This window comes from Puntigrus tetrazona, chromosome 8, assembly GCF_018831695.1.
Source record: "Puntigrus tetrazona isolate hp1 chromosome 8, ASM1883169v1, whole genome shotgun sequence".
Lineage (NCBI taxonomy): Eukaryota > Metazoa > Chordata > Actinopteri > Cypriniformes > Cyprinidae > Puntigrus > Puntigrus tetrazona.
In genome coordinates, this window is record NC_056706.1 from 10,078,434 (window position 1) to 10,098,920 (window position 20,487).

Below are 20,487 nucleotides of genomic sequence, written 5' to 3' on the forward strand. Positions count from 1 at the left end.
ACGTGCAAATGATTATTTAAAGGTATAAGGGTGAGTATTCTTTAACTGTTTATTTTGTTTTTTCTTTAACTTAAGTGTTCTTACTAGAGTTCCGTGAATACAAGTCGCCTTCTGAATTCAGTGTTCTGCTGGGAAGGGGGGGACAAAAAACTTAAACCAAACTAGGATGGTTTAAGACTATTTAGTCACTTCTTGCTGAAACTAGTCCTCGTAGGGGATACTGTAAAATCAGTTGAATACCAGCACTCTTAGTAAATTAAGGAGTTCCGGGTGTCCCGTGTATTTGTCAATTGAGCTACATGACTACAGTTGACCATGTGAACAATGCACCTAGTTTTTTTATATATTTTTATATATATATATATATATATATATATATATATATATATATATATATATCTCCAGACTAAGGGATCTACTACTTGGCTTTTGAAAAAAGCCTTTTCCCTCCTCCAAGCTTGTTGCAGACTGAAGAAGCGCAGCCGGTGATGAATAAATTGAATGCCTTTTTCCAAAATAAAGCTATTTTATGCCGTGTCATTTATTATGAACTTCTCAATGTGTGCCCTTCACACTCACTTGCCCTATAAAATGGCATGAACTTTGCCGCCGCAGTTATGCACCTGAAGTTATGGGCATGGTGCTGCACTAAACTCAACTCAGTGTAAGGAAAACTATACCAAAGGCTTAAAAATAAAGCCTACACCAACGCATTAACATGTTTAAGCTATTTAAAATAAAATGGCGTTATTGCAGCATGCAGAAACGCGACCCAGCTGCTATGCTAATTCACACAGGCAGACGGTTCGGGCAACTATATTACGTAAAAAACGCGACACGCGCTGGGGACCTCGCTTTCGGATGTCGCTCATAAAATATGGCGTCGTAGGAAGTCTGTTGTTGTCCGAAAGAAAGTGGCAACATACGGATATGCAAATAACCACGCATGTAGTGGCTAAAACATACCAGTTAAAAGGCAGATAAGGTGACCGTGGTTATGAACCGCGATGTTGAGATCTACGGGGTTCTTTCGTGGGATTGACTGCCCGTTTTATTGTGAGAATAATAATGGAAAAGCCGGTGCAGATGGGTGCACTAGACCCTACTGTCACTTCAGACACAGCAAACAAAGACGAAGCTCCTCTGGGATATACGACACCAAAAAGACTAAAGCGCTTTCTGCGAGTCCAAACGGTGAATTAAATTGTCTTTGTGGTGTCTTGTTTTCCTTTTGTTCTAGTTCTCTTTGGCTTCATGTACATTTAAATGCCCAGAAGCTTCCTGCCGAGGAACAAAGAAACCAAAACAACCCCAGAATTGTACTGTCATATGTGAGAGAGTTCAATTTGTGTATTAATGATAAACAGTTTCTGTAGCTTTTACTGTTCTCGGGTACATTTGATCCCTCAAAATAGGTAGTAAGTTGGAAATGTTTGTTTTTTTTATGAAATAGTTTCTGTAGTTACTTGTCTGTAATTGTTTTGAATACGTTTTATTTCCTGTATCTATATGTCTATGTATACATACACAATGCAATACCTTATATATTGCTATATATAATATATATTGTTACATATGTTGTGACTGTGATTAATTTTCTAATTTAAATTATGTGACTTTTGTTTACAGATCAAGGATACGATCCATTCAGTCCAGAGGTTGTAAGACCCGGGGAACACGATAATGGGGAGCCACCGTCGAGCCTGTCGACAGGACAGGATGTGGACCTGGGCAACATGGAGCTGGAGTTGGTCAATCGGGCCATTGAGGCTGTTCGCAATGAGATGGAAAGGGACAAGAAGAAGCTTTCTCAGATCGGTGATCAGGAATATGAGCCCACCACAAGCTCTGTTAAGAGACCGAAACCCACTGCGTCATCCCATCAGGGCTATGATCCCGGGAGCTATCAAATGGGCCAAGCTAGCGAATACACCCCATCCCCTCGCTCCAGCAAATACACTTTGGACTCAGAGAACAGCAGTACCAATGCACTGGAATATGTGCCCACTGCTGTCACCAAAACAAGCATTAAAAAGGTACCTCCACCACCGTCCCATGTAAAGTGTAAATACACCCTGGATAATTCCAAACCAACCACGGACATGGAGTACGACCCTCTCTCAAACTATTCAGCTAAGCCAACTGTTAAAGAACAAAGGACTTTGTATTCAGAGGGAGAGGGGAGAAAAAGGTTTTACCCTGAAAAACAAGGGGAAGATGAGGAATACGTTCCAATGGCGAAGAAACCTAAGTCAACGTTACTTAAGGCAGATGTCCCGAAGTACACTGCAAGTTTCTCTGAATCTGATGAGGAAAGTTCTGGGACCGAGTATCGGCCGACGTCCATAAGCAGAATGCAGCGGAAGGGAATCAAGATCGGCTTAAAACAGGAACAAGAGTCGGTTGCAAAGGGACAGCAAAGAAATCCGGTGTCTAAAACTGACAATGTTTTCTCAGAGAGTGAATCGGATGATGTGGAGTCCCAGGATGTAGACAGGACACACAAAAAGATAGACAAAAAGATGGCTGTGAGTCAGTTGAAAAATTTAAAATCTGATAAACTGAAAAAAGAGGAGAAAGAATCCAATAAGAAGATTCAAAAAGAAAGGCGGGAAAGTTCCAGTGCCGACAAGATGTCAAAGAATTCAAGTCAAAAAGACAAGAACCAAAGTAAAAATGAGGACAGAGTCAAGTCCAAGGAAAAGCTGCGGAAAGACGGATCAAAGTCAAAGGGTACTGAAGAAAAGAACAAGAAGCTAGTTAAGATAAAGAATGAACATAGCCACAAGGAAAAAGATAGAGGAAGTGGTGACATCAAGAAGCCCAAAACGGTCAAGCCTGTGAAAACCGATAAGGTGATGTCCAAAATCAAAGACCAGAAGAACGGAAAACTTGAGAGCAGCACAAAGGACAAGGACAAAAAGAAAAGCAGCCATGGGAGCAGCAGCACTAAAGATAAAAGCAAAAAAAGCAGATCAGCTGTTAATCACAAAGAGGCGAGTGAGGCCAAACAGAGAAATCTGAGCCACGTAGACTTGTTTGGTGCTGAGAGCGCTGAAGAGGACGACGAAGACGAGAGGATAGTGAGGAAGTCAGCTTCTGCTTTTAAACGGGGAAGCCTCGTGAATAATAAGAGGAAAACATCTGAAGAAACATCATCATCGGAGAATGACTCTGAAGTGGATGACGGCGGTGGTGATGAAGCAGTGGACTACTCCTGTCTGCAGGATGAGATGGAGTACGACTCGGACCCAATGGAGGAGTGTCTTCGGATATTTAACGAATCTAAAGAGGTGAAGACGGAAGATAAAGGGAGACAAGCTAAGCAGGTACCACACAGTTTTTATCTATTTCTCTAGCTTTGATAATCCTTTTGGTTTCTCTAAAAAGCCTTTAATGGGGTTTGAGGATGTTATGCAAATATTCGCTGTCAGTGGAATTTTCGGGGTTTTCTGTTGCATCTGAAAGTGAAACCATTTGTTTTACAATCATATGTGTGTTTTTAGCCTTCAAGGGAACAGGAGGAGGTGGAGGAGGAGGAAACAGAAAGCACTTTAACTACTCTCTTTCCTGGCCAGAAGAAGAGGGTGTCACACTTTAAAGCTCAAGGAAAGGTTAGTGTTGGAATGCATGGTTCCCTGTACTGCATACTATTTGCATACTAGCTGTGTTTGGGGAGCAGCAGTTAGATCATAAGCATGTCGAGACAGAATAGGTAGCGACTTATCCACTGATATATATATATATATATATGTATATAAAAAATAACCCTGTTCAAATGTTAAGAATTTTTTTTAGGTTATACTTATTCAACAGGGCCTTGTCAAATTGCTCACAGAGACAGTAAAGACATTTATAATGTTAGGCAGCATGACCTTTTAACATTATTAATAATAGCATATGTTTCTTAAGCACCAAATCGGCATATTACATTTATTTTATGATGGTCATGTGACACTGAAAAATAGTAATAATGGTAATAATTCAGCTTTGCCTTCACAGAAATAAATAACATTTCAAAATATAATACAACAAAAAGCATTTACTTTTAAATTATATTAGTATTTTATAATATTGCCTCTTTATCACAATATTACCTTTTTTGTATTTTCGTTTCGTTGATAAATGCAGCCTCGATGAGCAGGTTAGATTATTGTTTAGATTTATCTAATTATTGTTTTAATCTATATGGCACAAAAAACATACTATAAAAAAAGCTGTTACTAGAAAAAGTAGTTCATTACTGGATTGGGCTTCTCTGTTTTGAAAACACCCAGGGTGTTCTACAGAAAAATGCAACGAGGAGTCTACTTTTCGATTGTCAGATAGTCATCATCTTAACACTGCTTTATGTGCATGAAATAATCAAGATTGCAAATTCGAATAAGAAGTCAGGGGAAGTCAAGTTCACCTAAATATGATTTTTTTAAAAATATGTGCTTATGTTAGAAATTGCAGTAGAACAACTGTTCAATAATTGTTATAATAATTTTCATCACTCAGTCCGAGTCATCGCTGAATGCTATACCGATGCCGCAGCGGAGAATGACAGCACAGGAGATCTGTTACCAGCGCATGCAGAAGGCCCAGCAACAGGCGGCACAGCTTGCTGCTGCAGTAAAGGCAGTGTCTGCATCAACCACCCCAAAACTGGGGCTCTCTGGAGAGAAGCGGCGGGTGGCGCACCGACCTAATGCCTCCTTGTCCTCCTCAAAACCTGGTAAGGGTCTTACATTCAGTTACAGCAAGACTATACCACATCTATAACGATAAAAACACAGAAAACTGATGTCATTGGAATCATTTACAGGATGATTTTTTTTCCAGCTGATGAAGGATAGAAACATTGACAACCAATCACAATTAACCCCGCTATCACGAGCTTGAGAATTTAAAGCGGCTTGAACTTAGAAAAAACACACAATATCATTTGCTGGCGTCGACGCAAATATAGTGATCTTTATCGTAATCTTTATAGTTATTGTGCTTGATGCACAATAGAAGCTAAAAACGTGTTTTGTTTTTTTGTAGGGCCAGCAGATGCCAGCAGTCGGGTGTTATCGCCCACCAGGGTGGCACCTGAGCAGCTTTCAGTCAAAGCTCATACCTCAGCAAGCATCCTGTCGAAGACCATATCCACCACAGTGCAGAAAAGAGTGGCGCACACCCCCACCATGAAGGTAACGTTGCCCTGGAACAGACCTTTAACGATGTACTTGAATGTCCTCAATAAACACTCTTTCTTTTCTGCACATGGCAGAGCTCTGCCATGAAGCGTCCTGTCATTCCTACAGAATTTGGAGCCAAGGTGCCCACTAATGTCCGCCAGCGTTACCTAAACATCTTCATTGATGAGTGCCTAAAGTTTTGTTCCTCTGAACAGCGAGCTTTTCAGATGGTATGTCACCTAATTTCTATAATTCTGTCAGTTATGTTACAAGGAGCATTCCTCTGTATTTTTCTTCATGCTATGTGAAATGAATGGCTACCATCAACTGCTTGTTTACAAAACATTCTTTTTTTCATTTTGGCTGGAGGATGGCCTTTAATGTCAACTTCCTTTATATGTTGTTAATGCGTATATTCTGGATGTCTTCTTCCCTTTCAGGCTCTAGAAGAAGAGAAGGTGGTGTATGACAGGAGCAGCAGTAAGAACATCTACCTGAATGTAGCTGTGAACACACTGAAGAAACTTCGCAGCAAGAGCACACCTACGTCTCCTGTCACCAGTGCGTCTTACACAAACACACAGTTTAATACTCCTGTTACAGTGCCATTTCTTTTCATTCATTTGCTAATTAGCATGTGACTCTAACCCAGGGGATCAACTTATATTCAGTGTCTTGCGCTGATAACGGAAGCGAATATACAGTGGGACCATATTAAAATTGAAATTCAAAATCTAATTTATACCTGGGAATAAGAAAAGCTTTAGGATTTTGATTATGTAAACCTAATAAATGCTCTGAATCAAATAAAAAGCAAAAGATTACTAACATTTGATTAGTGGCCTAATAATGCAGAATGAGCAGATTTATGTATCTCAAAACACTTAAATGCTGTTGTCAGATAGACATAAATATGAAGACACAGCATTAAATTTCTACTTAAATTATTGTGCGGTGTAATTCACTTCTGTCATTTAACTGTAATTATATATTAATTAAATATCTAGTATTATTTGTGGCTTTATGTTATTGATATGTTTTGTGCTGTTTATTTCTCAGAGAGCCCAGCTGTATCTGTGAATAGAAAGTCTCAGTCCCACGAAGGAGTACTTGGTGGAAGACTCGCTGCTACAACTAGCTACACAATCAACCGCTCCGGTAAACAGCAGGATGTGGACCCTAAAGGTACCTCACTGCCACTTAAGTTTTCAACTGCTGTTTATTTTTAGCTTTATTTCAGTGATGAGAGCTATTTTTACTCATTTTAGTTAACAGTAACAGCCCTCTTCCATCCTTTTTTTCTGATCTCACTCACCCGCTGTTTTCAGGTGCCATTCTTTACAAAAAACTGAAAAAATATGCAATGACCGAAGAACAGCTGCAAGAGCATGGCTACCCCAGACCTCACCCCGAGATGTCAGGTCACGCTGTCGTCTGTAATCTTCCAGAGAAGAAAAACAATGACCGTTAGTTTTAGTTTTATTGTCTTGGACCAATTTCTTGATGCTGCTTCTTTACATAAGACATTGTAACAAAGAGTCAAACCACTAGGTGGCACTATATTCAAACTTTTTTTCACCTAATCAACCCATAGAGGCGTTTTTTTGTACTCATTGAACATCAATTGCATTACTTTAAACATCTGTACCTTTAAAAATATGTCTCCTGTCCATAACATTTGCACTTTTGGTTTTGATTAATTGTCGTCAATGTCTTCCTTAGCTTTTTCCAAAATCTGTTGTCGGTGTGGGGCCGAGTACAAGATAAACGCTAATGGCAGCTGTGTTCGTAAGGAGGAGTGCAGTCACCACTGGGGAAGATTACGCAGAAACAGAGGTGGGTATGTGTACGTGTAAGACAGTGCGTTTCATGTACTTGACTGTATATGTTGTCGCTAACACTGACGTGTTTTTGGGCATTATGTAGTTCCAGGAGGTTGGGAGACACTTTACAACTGCTGCTCTGGTGTGGTTGGTTCTCCGGGATGTGAAGTGTGTAAAGTAGGTATCATCATGGATCTGCAAATATTGGATCTCCCCACACTCATGTTATGTATTGTTAGGCAACGGTTTTATTTTGGAAAAAAAAAAGACAACATTAATAAAATTTTTTTTATTATTTTTATTCATTATTATTCATTCATTATTTTGTCATGAATATGTACTCTGATATGTCGATAAATAAATAGACTTTGATATATTTAGATGTATAAAAATGTATTTGCTGATGGCAGACATATTTCTGTGAGGGTATAGAAGATAAAATAGTTTGTACTGTTGCACTGCATTAGGCTATTTTTTAGGTTCAGAAATCTTTTGCTAGTTGAATCCTCTGGTTGAAGGAGGTAAAGCTTTTAATAACGTGCTTAAAGTAAGCATTATAGCCTACTAAAAGGCATTTTCAGTAAGTGTCTCTGAGGTCTCTGAAGGATTAGAATGCATGTTTTTACTGTTTCCTTTTCCTAGCAACATGTACAAGATGGCCGTAAAGAGTCCTTGGATGGTTTTGTGAAGACTTTTAGCAAACCCCTGCCAGCAGACGGAAATGGAGGTGTCTATGCCTTGGACTGTGAGATGGTGAGAACAACAGTTATTCAAATGCTCCCACACTTACTTATTTTAGGTGGATATAAAAAGCCTTATGAAGAAAACAGGATGTGATCTAAAGTCTGATATTAAAGATACTACAGTTGCTTTGATAATTTATTAAATCTAACTAAATACTATAACCTGTTTCATCTCAAAACTTGTTTTATAGTGCTACACAAAACAAGGTTTGGAGCTGACCAGGGTGACAGTCATTAACTCTGACCTAAAGGTTATTTATGATACCTTTGTCAAGCCAGGCAGCAGAGTGGTGGATTACAACACACGGTAGGACTTGTATTAAGAGATCTGCTATTCATTTGCCTTTCAGTTTTTCACTTTTTTTTCTGTTTGTGTTACATCCAGGTTTTCCGGTGTGACGCAGGATGATCTGGAGAACACCACCATCACTTTGAGAGATGTGCAGGCCGTGCTGCTGAGCATGTTCAGTGCTGAGTCCATTCTAATTGGACACAGTCTTGAGAGTGACCTGTTTGCGCTCAAGGTACACCCAAACACTAGAGGTTGCACGATCAGTCGTCAAAAGTTTGCGATATCGATTCAAACACGTCATTTCTAAATGACAGCGATTCTCCTGTGTAATACATTTTTGAAAAATTCATAGCAGAACATTCCAATCTGCTTTTGAGCTGCCACTGACGCGGCAGTTACTATGTTCACATAAGAAAGAGCTTCACAAACTGACTTTTCAACCGCAAAGTATTAATTCGCTCTTACAGTGATTTAGATTATAACAGAAATACTGAGGTGATAGTTCAGATGTTCAGATATAACCATTTCAATAGAGCAATAGAGAAAATCCTGGAATTTTGAAAGTACATGAATGTAAATCATTTAAAATAAATTATTTGTAAATAATAATAATTATTTAAAAATGCTAATAGGAATTAACAAGTGAAGTATTAAAGGGATAGTTCATCCAAAAATGAAAATTCCGTCATTATTACTCGCCCTCATGTCGTTCCAAACCCATAAGACCTTTGTTCATCTTCGGAACACAAATTAATATATTTTTGATGGAATCTGACTGCTCTCTGACCCTCCATAGACTGATCATCCATAGATTTTTCGGTAAAAGTCGTTGGAGAGTTGTCTGTTTGACAAAAAAAATATTGGTCCTTAATTTCCAGAATCACGCAGCCAAACATTATTTGCACTGTCTTTAATCTAAAAGCTAGTGTGTTGCCTGGCTAGCCAGCATTTTTTTTAGGAATTTTAATATTGCATGTAATAAATACAAAGGCTTAATAAAATGCCTAAATATTAGTAGTATATGCAATAAAGTAACATACTAGAGTTTGAAACAGTGCCATTGTTTTGTCTTAGAAGCAGTATTTATTAACATAATGGTTCTATCTATTCTGTGTTTACTAGCTCATTCACAGCATGGTTGTGGACACCGCTATTGTGTTTCCTCACCGCCTGGGTCTGCCATACAAACGTGCCCTGCGCAACCTTATGGCCGACTATCTTAAACGCATTATACAAGACAACGGTGAGGATATTAGTAATCTGTACTAATTTGCATCATCTGCATGAATGAATTTGAACATGCAATTTGAACATGAATTTCTGCTTATTAATTTTTTTTTTACGTTTTTTTTAAAAAGTTTAGACATTTTTTAATTCATATTAATTTAGTTTTATTAAGTTTATATGTGTGTGTGTGTGTGTGTGTATATATATATATATATATATATATATATATATATATATATATATATATATATATATATATATATATATATATATATATATAGATATATACATATATAGATATATACATATATAGATATATATACATATATAGATATATATACATATAGATATACATTTTGTGTGTGTGTATATGTACATGACACATAAAGGCTCTAAATAACTATCTCTGTGTTTCATGCCTCTTTATAGTTGGAGGGCACGACTCCAGTGAAGATGCCCGGGCTTGCATGGAGCTCATGATATGGAAGATCAAAGAGGATGCCAAGGTGAAGAGATGACCTCTGACCCTGCCAGTGCTTTCACACTATGTTACGACCTGGAATGATTTTCGATGAACAGCGCGTCATAGAGGAAGAGTCATTGAAGCTCTTCATAATGGGCCGTGCGTCACTTGGGTCGGATAAACTGCGTCAGGGTAAAGGCTGCAGTTTGAATGAGGGGGAAAAGAAAGAGATGGACTGAGACAAAGCGGAGGAGACCTGGAAGGTTAATGTGATAGATTGCAAAGCCTAGACCACCATGGCTCCTAGCAACCAGAGCTAGTGCCATATCACACAAGCAATCCTAATTCCCACCATGTTAAAACCGAACTAGTGATAGCCAATATTATCACAAGTGGACATAGATTGGGGTGAGGTTAATTAACCTTTAGTTGAGTTAAAGTATTCTATTTTTTTTTCAGCAGTATTTTGTACGTTATTATTTCAAAGTCCCCCAAATCATCGATTGTGATGGTGTTTTAATGTTCACTTTAGGTGACATGGCTCCTGGAAGCTCTTTGTGTTGCACTCTAAGATTGTTTGTGATATAGATGTATATTAAATCCACAGTTATACTTGAAACCATGTTTTTTTTTTCAGCACTGACGTGATGTCACTTCCTCTAGTAATAATGTATAGCAATCCACATACTCAAACAGTGTCTTGACTAGTTGCAAATATGTAAAACTAGATCGCTGACATTTATATGACCCAATGCCTTGTAAACCTGACTCAGTATTCATATCTGTACTCAAATTAGTACAATTTGTTTACACATTCAAATTTGTTAGTGATTCATTCACGCAAATCATGAGCGGACAGGACAATAAACTGTTTACTTTGATTTACTTTTTAATTCACTTTAATTTGTATTAAGCAGTTTAAGGTATTGAATGCGGTATCTTGTTAACTGACATACTAAATGTCACGTCATTCATTTAGGCTTGCCACTTTAAACACATTACTTTTAAAAACTGCTACTAAACTTTAAACTGGCCGTGCAGTGATTTGTAATGTTACTAAATGGATTGACATTAATGCCATGTGCTGTAAATAAGTTGTATCTAAACTGTTTTTGTAGCGGTTTAGGCTTGTTTTCTATTAAAAGCTATAAATAAAACATCACTGATTTTTATAAACATTTTTATACCCATTTTAGCATTCATATGTATTTATTGTTATATACTGTGTCTATATAGATGTACACACACACACAATGCTATTTAAAAGTTTAATCTCAGTATAAGGGGGTGTATGTGCGTGTGCGCGAGAATATATTTTCATATTTTTTTAAAATAAGCATTATATTTAATTGAATGCAACTGGCGGTAAATACTTTGGCTATATTTTAAGATTTATTTCTGATTCAGAAATTCTGTTTCTAATAAATGCTATGGAATGTTCTATTCATGTTGATAATTATAAGCAATGCTTGTTAAACAGCAAAATAACATATCAGAATAATTTCTGAAGGACTAAAGGCTGGAGTAATGGCTGCTGATAACTCAGCTTTGCCACCACAGGAATATAAATAAAATTTAGTATAATGTATAATGAGATTTATAATTATTTTAAATTAGTACACATGAGTGTGTGTGTGTGTGTGTCAGCATGTGTATTTCAGCAGCAAATAGACAGGTGAATACGTCCGACTAAATTTCTAAACACTCGGATGTCAAGTCTTTGTTTGGGAATATTCTCTGATCTTTTATCCTAACCTGTCTGTTCCACTTCACCATCTTTCTCCAGTTATTTTCTATGTCTATATGAGATCTTTTCCAGCAGGTGTCTGGCTAAGAACTCTTTCTTCAGCAGCTGTTTTCTCGGACAACAAAATGACACAAAGAGCCTGTGGAGGCATAGAGGGGAGGTCTTTTGTATCCCACTCACCCCAGGCCCATGTGTTTACCCTGGGCCCCAGCCATCTCATGTCACAGTCCCGGACCCCAGGTATTAAAAAGTGCGGCAGGATCAATATCTCGCACAATGTCCGGGTGGCCGGGAAGGGGGGCGGCTCTTGCTGTGTTTATTGAGTGATTTAAAGATCTGAGCGTGTGCAGTGAAACAGCTTAAAATCTTGTTCATTATCAAGTTCGATCAGTCGCTCTTCTGATCACCTTTGACTGTTGAGGTCACCAGAGAAAAGGGGAGCTGCTCGTTGCCAAATGGTAGTGTTTTTTCTATTTGGTTTGATATTTAGTCATGCAATGAAATGACATTCATACATTTTTATATGAGAAGACTGTGTCTATAATATGATATGCTTCAAGTGAGCATGACTGAGGACCAAGCAAGATTAAGCAAAATCAGTCAGCACCAACTCCAACCCCAAAGAACTGTTTATCATATCATATGTCATTAGCCCATTGTGAAATCTTGTCACCTAATTAGGTGATTGATCTTCCACTTATTATCAATATTGATCCATTAGGCTTAAGATTAGCCAGACTTGTGCCATGGTTTGGTATAACAGGTTTTGTTTATAGGTTTGGGTCCACAGAGACCAAAAAAAGCATTGACTTGAGCATCTGAGGCTTGTCTTTGGTTAACAGGGTCTTGATAGTGCAATGCAGTGTTTAACTCCCAATATTGAATGTTTAACATTATATTGGATTTCTGTTCCATATCTGAGTAACACTTTATTTCAGAACATGGTGCAGTTTGTTTGTTTGTTTATCTGCATTGGGTACATATCTGTAAAACAAATAGATGTTTAGGTTTTGTCATTAGTTATACAGTATTTATACGCTGCTGAAAGTTCAGTGAATCATTCACTATCAACTAATATTGTTATTGTTCTTATTTTTGAATTTGCATGCAATGGGTGTTTTTTGTGTGCTTAGCAGTTTGGGGTAGTTATATTTTTCTAGGTTATTTCCTATTTGTTGATCTCAGTTTTGTTTTAATACTCCTCTGATTAGGTTTTACTGGACTTATTCGAGTTTGGCCATGAGAACTTCCTTGGCATGTTAATTGCACTTTTTTTTGTTGTTGCAATTAATAGTTTTAAATTTTCATATTTTAACACACACACACACACACACACACACACATATATATATATATATATATATATATATATATATATATATATATATATATGTGTGTGTGTATATATACAATTAGTGCTTTGCTGTTTTTAAAATGTCATTGTATCATTTGTTATATTTTAAGATGTCATAGTCTAGGCCGTCATGTGTTTAAAACACCTCCATCCATGTTCATTATGGAATTTCAACTGGTGTTCATGAGTTAACTGGTAGATAAACAGTTGATAAGTACGGATCAGCTCATTATCTGGGTTAAACATCTGGTGCACGTTTCACTCCTGCAGTGCGTTTAGTTTTTTTTTTCGGAGCTCGATAGCTTTTGTGTATGCGTGTTCAGAGGCTCTTTTGAGAATATCACTGGGTGCCTCTTACTGGAGCTTAAACTGTGCTGCTGACCTCACGCTTCTGGACCCTCACTGCGCAGGGTCAGAGGCCAAGCTAGCCACATCGATTTCTCCCTATGAAGAACTCTTTAGTCCCACATCGCTTCTCCTAAGGCCCCCCTCACACACTCCTGTCCACACTGAGCCTGCCCAGAGAGCCAATTGTGCCGCGCTGGGATCGATCCAGCGAGTGTCCGAGGGGCCTCTTGGTTAAGCGGCTCTCTCTCAGATAACTGACAACTACAAAGCTCTCCTCTTGACAGGCGCTTGTCAATACAAATTTCCACTATTGATAAGTAATTAAAGAAAGGCAGAGCATTCTGCTCCTCACTCCAACATCTGTTAAACAGGACCTGTAAACAAAACCTCTCAAAAGGCTAAATGAACCCCCTCTGTCCTTCTCTAGAGCCCCCCTGTAGTTTTAAACCAATCCAAATCATATTAAAACGCTTTCAGTTAGCTGCAGCTTTAGAAACTCCATTGAGATAAAAGGTCCAGTTCTGCTCATGAAGGCCATTCTTTAGTATAAAAGAGCAAACGTTTCCTCATACTTCTAATTAAGGTCCTCAAACCTCAAACAAGTAATACAAGTGTTGTACAAACATGATTTATTACATTTCTGGGCTATTTATCTTTCTACATTTCACACATTTTAATAATTGCATTGCATTGCGTTCTTATGTGCAGAATTTTCATCGTCAGTATCGTTGATTAGTGTCTTGAGTAAGCTTTTGAATCATAATAATAAGAGGATGCCGTCTTCAGTTAAATTAATGTTTTCCATCACTTCCGTGTATTACATTGAACATAATAAGTGAAAGTTTCTGTGCAAGCCTCATGAATATTTAATATTCAGGTTTGCTGAACAACTGCTTGCATCCTAAAATCTGATTTTTTTTCCCCCCTCTGCGCTGATTTTCCTAACATGTTTGTTTTTTCAATATGTAAAGATGCACTAGAAGGACATGTTTGATGTGTTTGTCTTTTGCAGCATCTCGTACTGGCGGATATACATTTTTTTTAAATAACTGGGCTTGAGACCTTACTTTTTTCAATATAATGTTTTACTAAAACATGACCTGAGACCTTTTTGTTCGCACAAATGTTTTGTGCTGAAAAACACGAAACGGGAAAGAAACGTAAAGTCTACAAACACTTATTTTTACTTAAATTGTACTTAATTGATAATAACTTAATTAGCATTAACAAATAGCTAATGTTCTAATAATATGCATGCTAATAAGCAACTAATAGGTGTAACTGTAAAATTTTTTTTTAGATTTAAACTTCAGTTTTTAAAATGATTAGATTGCAATTAGTTGGTATAGAACACATCCTTATAGTGCACGTATATATAAAAACAATTGTAAAAATCAGTGCAGTGGAGTTTAAAAATGGATTCTGCGTAAACAGCCCTAACGTTGCATGGTTTCACCAGTCCTGCGATGTGGCCTTAACCCTTTAAATAAGGCGCTAACCCTTTTCCAAAGTGTGAAATTGTTCTATAAGTGGGTTAAAAGCAGGACCCAAGAATACAAGAGTTAACGGGTCCATTTCTGTTACTTAGGTGTTCCTAAATGCCCGTGCCTTTGCAAAAAATTGTGTTTATGAGTGATATAAAAATCTGAAGCTGTTGTATGGTTTTGAAACTGTGTAATGAGTTTACTCTAGTTTGGCCTGTGTTTTAAATGCTTCTAATCTGTGTCTTTGTAAGTGGATCCACTAGCACACATCCTCTAAACCCCTTAAACTCTGCAGACAGGACCTCCGAAGCTCGGCCGTAGCTGGCCACTAAAACAAATTAATGGGTTTGCATCCAATTACACCTATGTAAATAAACATCTGAATGAGAAAATTCCAGATGCATCCACCACTTTGTGGTCTCTTTTAAGCCGTTGAGTGGGTCGGGGTAAAGCCGAAACGCAATTTTACCGGGCTCTCATTACGGACTGAGCCAGAGTTATGAGGTGGGGATGGTGTGTGTTTGGGGTTCGGAGGGGGCACTGCACCGGGGCGGTGGTTTTCGGGGAGGGGGTCACACACAACCAGCGTCTTTGTGTGGCTCTAATCCTCCCAGCCAACACAGCTTTGGCCAGGTTTCATCATGAAAGTGCCATGAAATAACTACTTTTTTTTCTTAGCAGCAAATCTCCACTAATCCCGCAGGCTGAAGAGACAAAGGCTTCTGGGCTCTGAGCTCCAAGCTTTTAATGGGGTTCAGAGGCTGCTCAGCTAAGGTTCTTCTAAATGACTTATTTTGAGCGGACACTAATACAGCTTGACAGGCAAGAACATCGCAAAGGGAGAAAAAAAAAAAAGCAGAGCCTTGAACACAGAGAAAAAGTTCAGCACAATTCCACGATGGTTTGAAAGGTCAGTCAGGTGTGAAAATATCAGAAATGCGGAAAGTGTTGGTGTAGATGAGCTGCTGCCATTTGAAGACAAAAACACTTGCAATGATGTAAAGAATAAAATCTCTGAAATCTCAGGCATTCAACCGCTGGCTTTCTTCCACCAACAAATATTTATTTTTTAACATTTTTTTGGCTCCCATCTGCAAACCTTTTGGAAAAGATCATTTGGAAAAGATGCGTAAAACATACTGAGATTGATATTTCTATACTAAAGTTAAAGATATATTTAAGTATTAACTATTCAAAACTTTACTCTTGAAATCATCACCAAAAGTATACTTGAGGGAAAAGCTGAAAAAAATAAAAATGTTCCCACATTTCACTGCAATAGTAGTTTGACACTGTTATTATATCAGTAGGTGTTGGCTGTATTACATTTTTATTAGCTATTTTAAATAATTACAGGAGACCGATTTAGCTTAGACATACACAATATAAATCCACGTTTTCTTAAATATTCAACATAAATTCATGTATTTTTAAACAATTTGTGGTTGTGTCTCTTATGCTCTTCAATGCCTCTTATTATTAAAGGGTTTTTTTCATTATTTGATCAGAAAACAGTAACGTGAAATTTGTGCTGCCTATTAATATACACATTAATAATCATATCTTTGTGAAAATCGTAATGTTCTAAAGGCTTTTTATAAAACAGAAACAAAAGCTTTTATTTGAAATTTTCAGTTTAATGTGTCCTTAAGACATTTCACAATATCGTGACGCGTTTTCCGTTACTGTGAAAACAATTAAACAAACAGAATTAAAGGAATAATCAACGTATTCACCAAGGAACACGTAGCTGCGCTCGCATTTCATTAACATTTCCTTAATAATCCAGACAGTGAAAGACTTGTGTAAAGATATAAAGAGATCTCATTGTGTAAATCTGCTTTTCTAATACAGCCCGGAATTCCATGACTGTCTGAATACAAACAAACAAACCTTTCCAGGAGGAAAGTGAGCCAAATGTGAGGTGAAGGCTGTGTTTGTGTGCCAGTCTCATGCCAGTGTAGCCCAGCTCCTGTCTGCCTGCTGTCTTGGTTCCTGTGTTGCCCTCTGGGACACACACACACACACACACACACACACACACACCCCGAGGAGTGTGCAACTGCCCTGATACTCGTGGGAAACATAATCTAGCTCTCCACATGCCTCGCCTTCCTGGCCCTGAGCTGCACAGTGTCAGGATTTAGCGGAATTTACATCTCTGAACCGCCTGAGCAGCTCCCAGCCGCTCGGCTGCAGTTTTACTGAGGATGATCTGATCTGAGGTGACTGAGGTTTCAGCTGGAGCTAAACTGCCGCTTGAGAGATGGGGTGACGACAAGGAGCGAGATTCGGGTGGCTCCGCAACTGTCTCATTGCGCAATCACAACCGGTTTTGACGCCACCGGCTGCAAATTGCTTTGTTTATCCCATGCGTCTTTCATTTACTCAGTGCATTTTGTTTATCTTCAAATGCTAATCGCACAAAATCCGTCTTTTTTTTTTTTCGGAGAGGATTTGATCAGAAGGAAAGATTTCTGGTACATTTAGCCCTAAGAAATTAGCCTAATAGGCCACTTCCAGAGTGCATTCTCAAGTTGACATTTTCTGGGCAAAATATGGGTCCAGTTAGCAAAACAAACCAGCCAAGCAAACACCCCCCCCTTGGAGTTAATACTAACAAAAGCTGGGGAACGGTGGAGAAAGAAGGAAGAGAACAACGGACAATCAAAGGCTGTTATTTTAATCTGCCCAACCCCAGAGATTAGCCGACCACATTGTTTTAATTGTTTTAAAGGAGGGGGAGCGCAATGCCCGCTCATTGAAGGGAGATGCTTTGCCTAAATCTCCCAAGTTCAATAGTTTCAAAAACTTGAGCCCCCAAACCCCCCTTTCACTCCCTCATCCCACTTAATCCAGGCTAATACCTTTCTTTCTATTGGCTAATGGTTGAAGGAAGCTGAAGTTAATGCCTCTTAAATAGTGGAAACTGAGCTGGAGAGGACCTAAACCACAGTCAACGCGGAGCATTAACGGTCCGCTTTACCTAGAAAGTGTCTCGTGATATTTTCGGGAATTTTCGCAGCCGTTTCCTTTGGGATTTTAGCATCGCACGAGTGTTGAAAAAAATTATGCACACTTTACCTCATTTTTATGGGTAAATATCAGTTTTTTTTGCAACTGATCATTATCATTCCACAGGTCATTGGAGGTCGTAAGTAAGTGTTTATTATATTTATTTTTTTATTGATAGGAAATGCCTGTTTTTTTAAAGTCTTACTTACGTATTTTATCTTCTCAGGCAGCAAAATGAATTCCGTTTATTTCTGCGGACCAAGAAGCGGCCAGGGGCCTTTTCCATTGCAACGCGTCAACTCGTTGTTTCACGAGGCTCACCAGCAGATGGCGCAGCAGTACCAGCTTCATTCAGCGGCCAGTACCTCGTCCGTGCAGACTCTCACTGTGGCGGAGCGCCTGGCAGGTGAGCGGACGCTTGGCTTTTAATGAGGCTCAACACATGAGTTAAGTGGAGAGTAAATGCAGCGTCTATAAAATTGTAACTACAGATTTCTTACTTTACGTTAGGGTTTATTTTATATGCCACGTGTAGGCTTTAAAAAAGCCTGCTTGAAGATAATGTAGGCAAACTACGTCTAAAATGTTTATTAGCCTATTCACTGAGGAATGGTTTCAGTAAATGATAATAATAATCATTAAATAAATAAAAAATAACAATCAATCGTCACACACCTGCAACTAATATATAGGTGTACAGGATAAAACAAGTACAAAGCCATTTTATTGGCAACATTTTGGTCTTTTCATGCCTGATGAAGGCCATGAGACTAATAATAATAAAACTGCTTTGTACTTTTGCAAGTACTAGTGTACGGGATTTACTTCTTTTTGTTTATTTTTATCAAATAAATATTTTTATTATTATTATATTTTTTCTTATTATGGATAATTTAATTGAAAAATATACAGTGGGCCCAGCTAAAAAGCTTTTAATTGGCACAATACAGTTTTAAAATTACAGATTAAAATGTAATTGCACACCAATATCATATATTTATTTTGGCTACTTAATAACAAAAAAAAGTGTATAAACATTGACGTACAAATAATGCACTGAAAAATTATAATGCTTAAAGGTAATAAAACTTTGTTTATTTAAATGTTAATGTTTCCATGTTTCCATGGCTTTTGAGTCCTATTTAGCTTGTTACGCGCACAATAATGTTAAGAATCATCAGCTTTCATTTTATCAATTTTATTTGGAATTTATTTATTATTATTATTAATGTTCGGAATTATATATTTTTTTCTGTCTTCCTATTTTTCTATTTTAAGTTTATTAAACCTTTTAGCAATTTTGTTGTTTTTGTGTCTTTTTAATGCCTGCATACATTTTAAATGAAATTACGTAAAAGCTGAAATTACGTTGCAACTAGCTGAATTAAAGTTGCTTGTATTTTATTCCAATTTTAATTCCGGTTCACTATATTAACTCTGGTATCCTAAAATGAATTAAGCAAGCAACAAATATCTCCTTCATTCAGAACTCATTCTTGAGGCACGCTACGGAAACCAGCAAAAGCAGCGTCGCAGTCGCACCGCCTTCAGCGTGTCCCAGTTACAAGCCCTCGAAAAGGCTTTTCAGCAAACCCAGTATCCAGATGTGGGCATGAGAGAGCGATTAGCAGTCTGCATCAACCTCCCAGAAGCCCGTATCCAGGTGGGGACCACGGTATCACGTGCAGCGTCTTCTAAATATTAGATCTCATTTAAAACAAAACTGCTACTGAAAACTTCTTAAAATAACAAAACATGTTTCCTCAGGTGTGGTTCAAAAACAGACGTGCCAAATTTAGAAAAGGCCAACGCTTCGCACCCCTTTCCAAAGAAGAAAGCCAAGTGCATCGCCCTGCTACTAAACAACGGAAAGAATTAGTGATGGACCAGGAAAAAGGCTCTCATTCAAAATCTCAATCCCCTTTTAGGGAAAACAGCACTGTTCCTTCTTCGTCGGACTCTGTTCACCTTCATTCCCACCCCAGACTGCACTCCTCTGCTGTTCTTTCATTCGTTACCGGAGAACACTACCAGCAACCGATGCCTCACGCGCTCGGGCTGCTGTCTGCGGGTCTACCTTTTTCTCCCACGTATTTGCCTGTAATGCAACAGCAGCACAGCACAGCCGTCAATCTTGTGCCATTGGGGAAATGCAACAATCTCATGCTTCAGTCTGCCTGTCAATCTAAATCTATGGTTCACCACCACTTGGACATGTAGCCACCAACCAACAAAGCCCACTGAGCCAGTTGTCCTCATTAGGACGTGAAGAGGGAACAGGTGTTCACAAGTCCCTCCCCCCCCACCACAGCATCGTAACTTTTACCCCTTAAAATAGCATAAGGGTTTGGATTTCGATCTTTTTCTGTAACTTTCATTAATTGGTTTCGACCCTGTTTGTACAAACTGGCTTTCTTTGTGAACTTCCATGCATAGCTTAGAGCATTGTTGAGAAAAATGTTATGTTGCACATACATATTTGAGCACTTTGTAGATTTTGATGAACATGCAGTGATTTTGTATACAAATAAACACGGAAAACATCTGAATCAGTAGTATTCAGCTTGCATCACGACTTGTGTAAGATAATTCTGGGATTGCACATTTGGTTTTCATAATGTATGTTACTGCAATAAATAATTTTGCCGAATGTGGAGCGCTTTTAGAAACGTTAACATTTAAATCAAAAGCAAAAACTTAAAAATTTAATTTATAGCTAAAAGTATCATTTATTTTTATATGAATGAAATCCATGGCTACCTATCGCTGAATATGTTTACATGCTCATGAATAATATGGTCATATTTTGATTATGAAAGTGCC

At 38.1% G+C, this 20,487-nt stretch overlaps 2 protein-coding genes across 3 annotated transcripts; both read left to right on the forward strand.

Moving 5' to 3' along the window:
• Positions 1-852: 852 nt before the first annotated feature.
• rexo1 (REX1, RNA exonuclease 1 homolog) lies at positions 853-10,878 on the forward strand. The gene is made up of 16 exons (XM_043247805.1): positions 853-1,194; positions 1,630-3,329; positions 3,507-3,614; positions 4,504-4,720; positions 5,032-5,180; positions 5,261-5,398; positions 5,609-5,729; positions 6,228-6,353; positions 6,497-6,634; positions 6,891-7,004; positions 7,095-7,168; positions 7,634-7,744; positions 7,926-8,041; positions 8,120-8,258; positions 9,149-9,269; positions 9,683-10,878. Exons 1-16 carry the CDS (start codon positions 1,008-1,010, stop codon positions 9,769-9,771), a joined length of 3,648 nt encoding a protein of 1,215 aa, XP_043103740.1. The 5' UTR covers positions 853-1,007; the 3' UTR covers positions 9,772-10,878.
• A 6,694-nt stretch (positions 10,879-17,572) lies between these two features.
• zgc:101100 (uncharacterized protein LOC445169 homolog) lies at positions 17,573-20,202 on the forward strand. Of its 2 annotated transcripts, none has more exons than XM_043247711.1 (4): positions 17,573-17,746; positions 17,891-18,070; positions 19,152-19,327; positions 19,432-20,202. In XM_043247711.1, exons 1-4 carry the CDS (start codon positions 17,743-17,745, stop codon positions 19,882-19,884), a joined length of 813 nt encoding a protein of 270 aa, XP_043103646.1. In that variant the 5' UTR covers positions 17,573-17,742; the 3' UTR covers positions 19,885-20,202. The 2 variants fall into 2 exon arrangements, with proteins under 2 accessions (XP_043103646.1, XP_043103647.1); XM_043247712.1 differs by having other exon boundaries at positions 17,574-17,807.
• The last annotated feature ends 285 nt before the right edge of the window (positions 20,203-20,487 follow it).

Excerpts from the sequence above, each read along its gene's own strand:
- rexo1 (XM_043247805.1), top strand. The coding sequence starts at position 1,008 with ATGTTGAGATCTACGGGGTTCTTTCGTGGGATTGACTGCCCGTTTTAT. Across the intron at positions 7,005-7,094 it reads AAGATTACGCAGAAACAGAG|TTCCAGGAGGTTGGGAGACA; the intron begins GTGGGTATGTGT and ends GGCATTATGTAG. Across the intron at positions 8,259-9,148 it reads GTGACCTGTTTGCGCTCAAG|CTCATTCACAGCATGGTTGT; the intron begins GTACACCCAAAC and ends TGTGTTTACTAG.
- zgc:101100 (XM_043247711.1), top strand. Across the intron at positions 18,071-19,151 it reads TGTGGCGGAGCGCCTGGCAG|AACTCATTCTTGAGGCACGC; the intron begins GTGAGCGGACGC and ends TCCTTCATTCAG. Across the intron at positions 19,328-19,431 it reads TCCCAGAAGCCCGTATCCAG|GTGTGGTTCAAAAACAGACG; the intron begins GTGGGGACCACG and ends ATGTTTCCTCAG.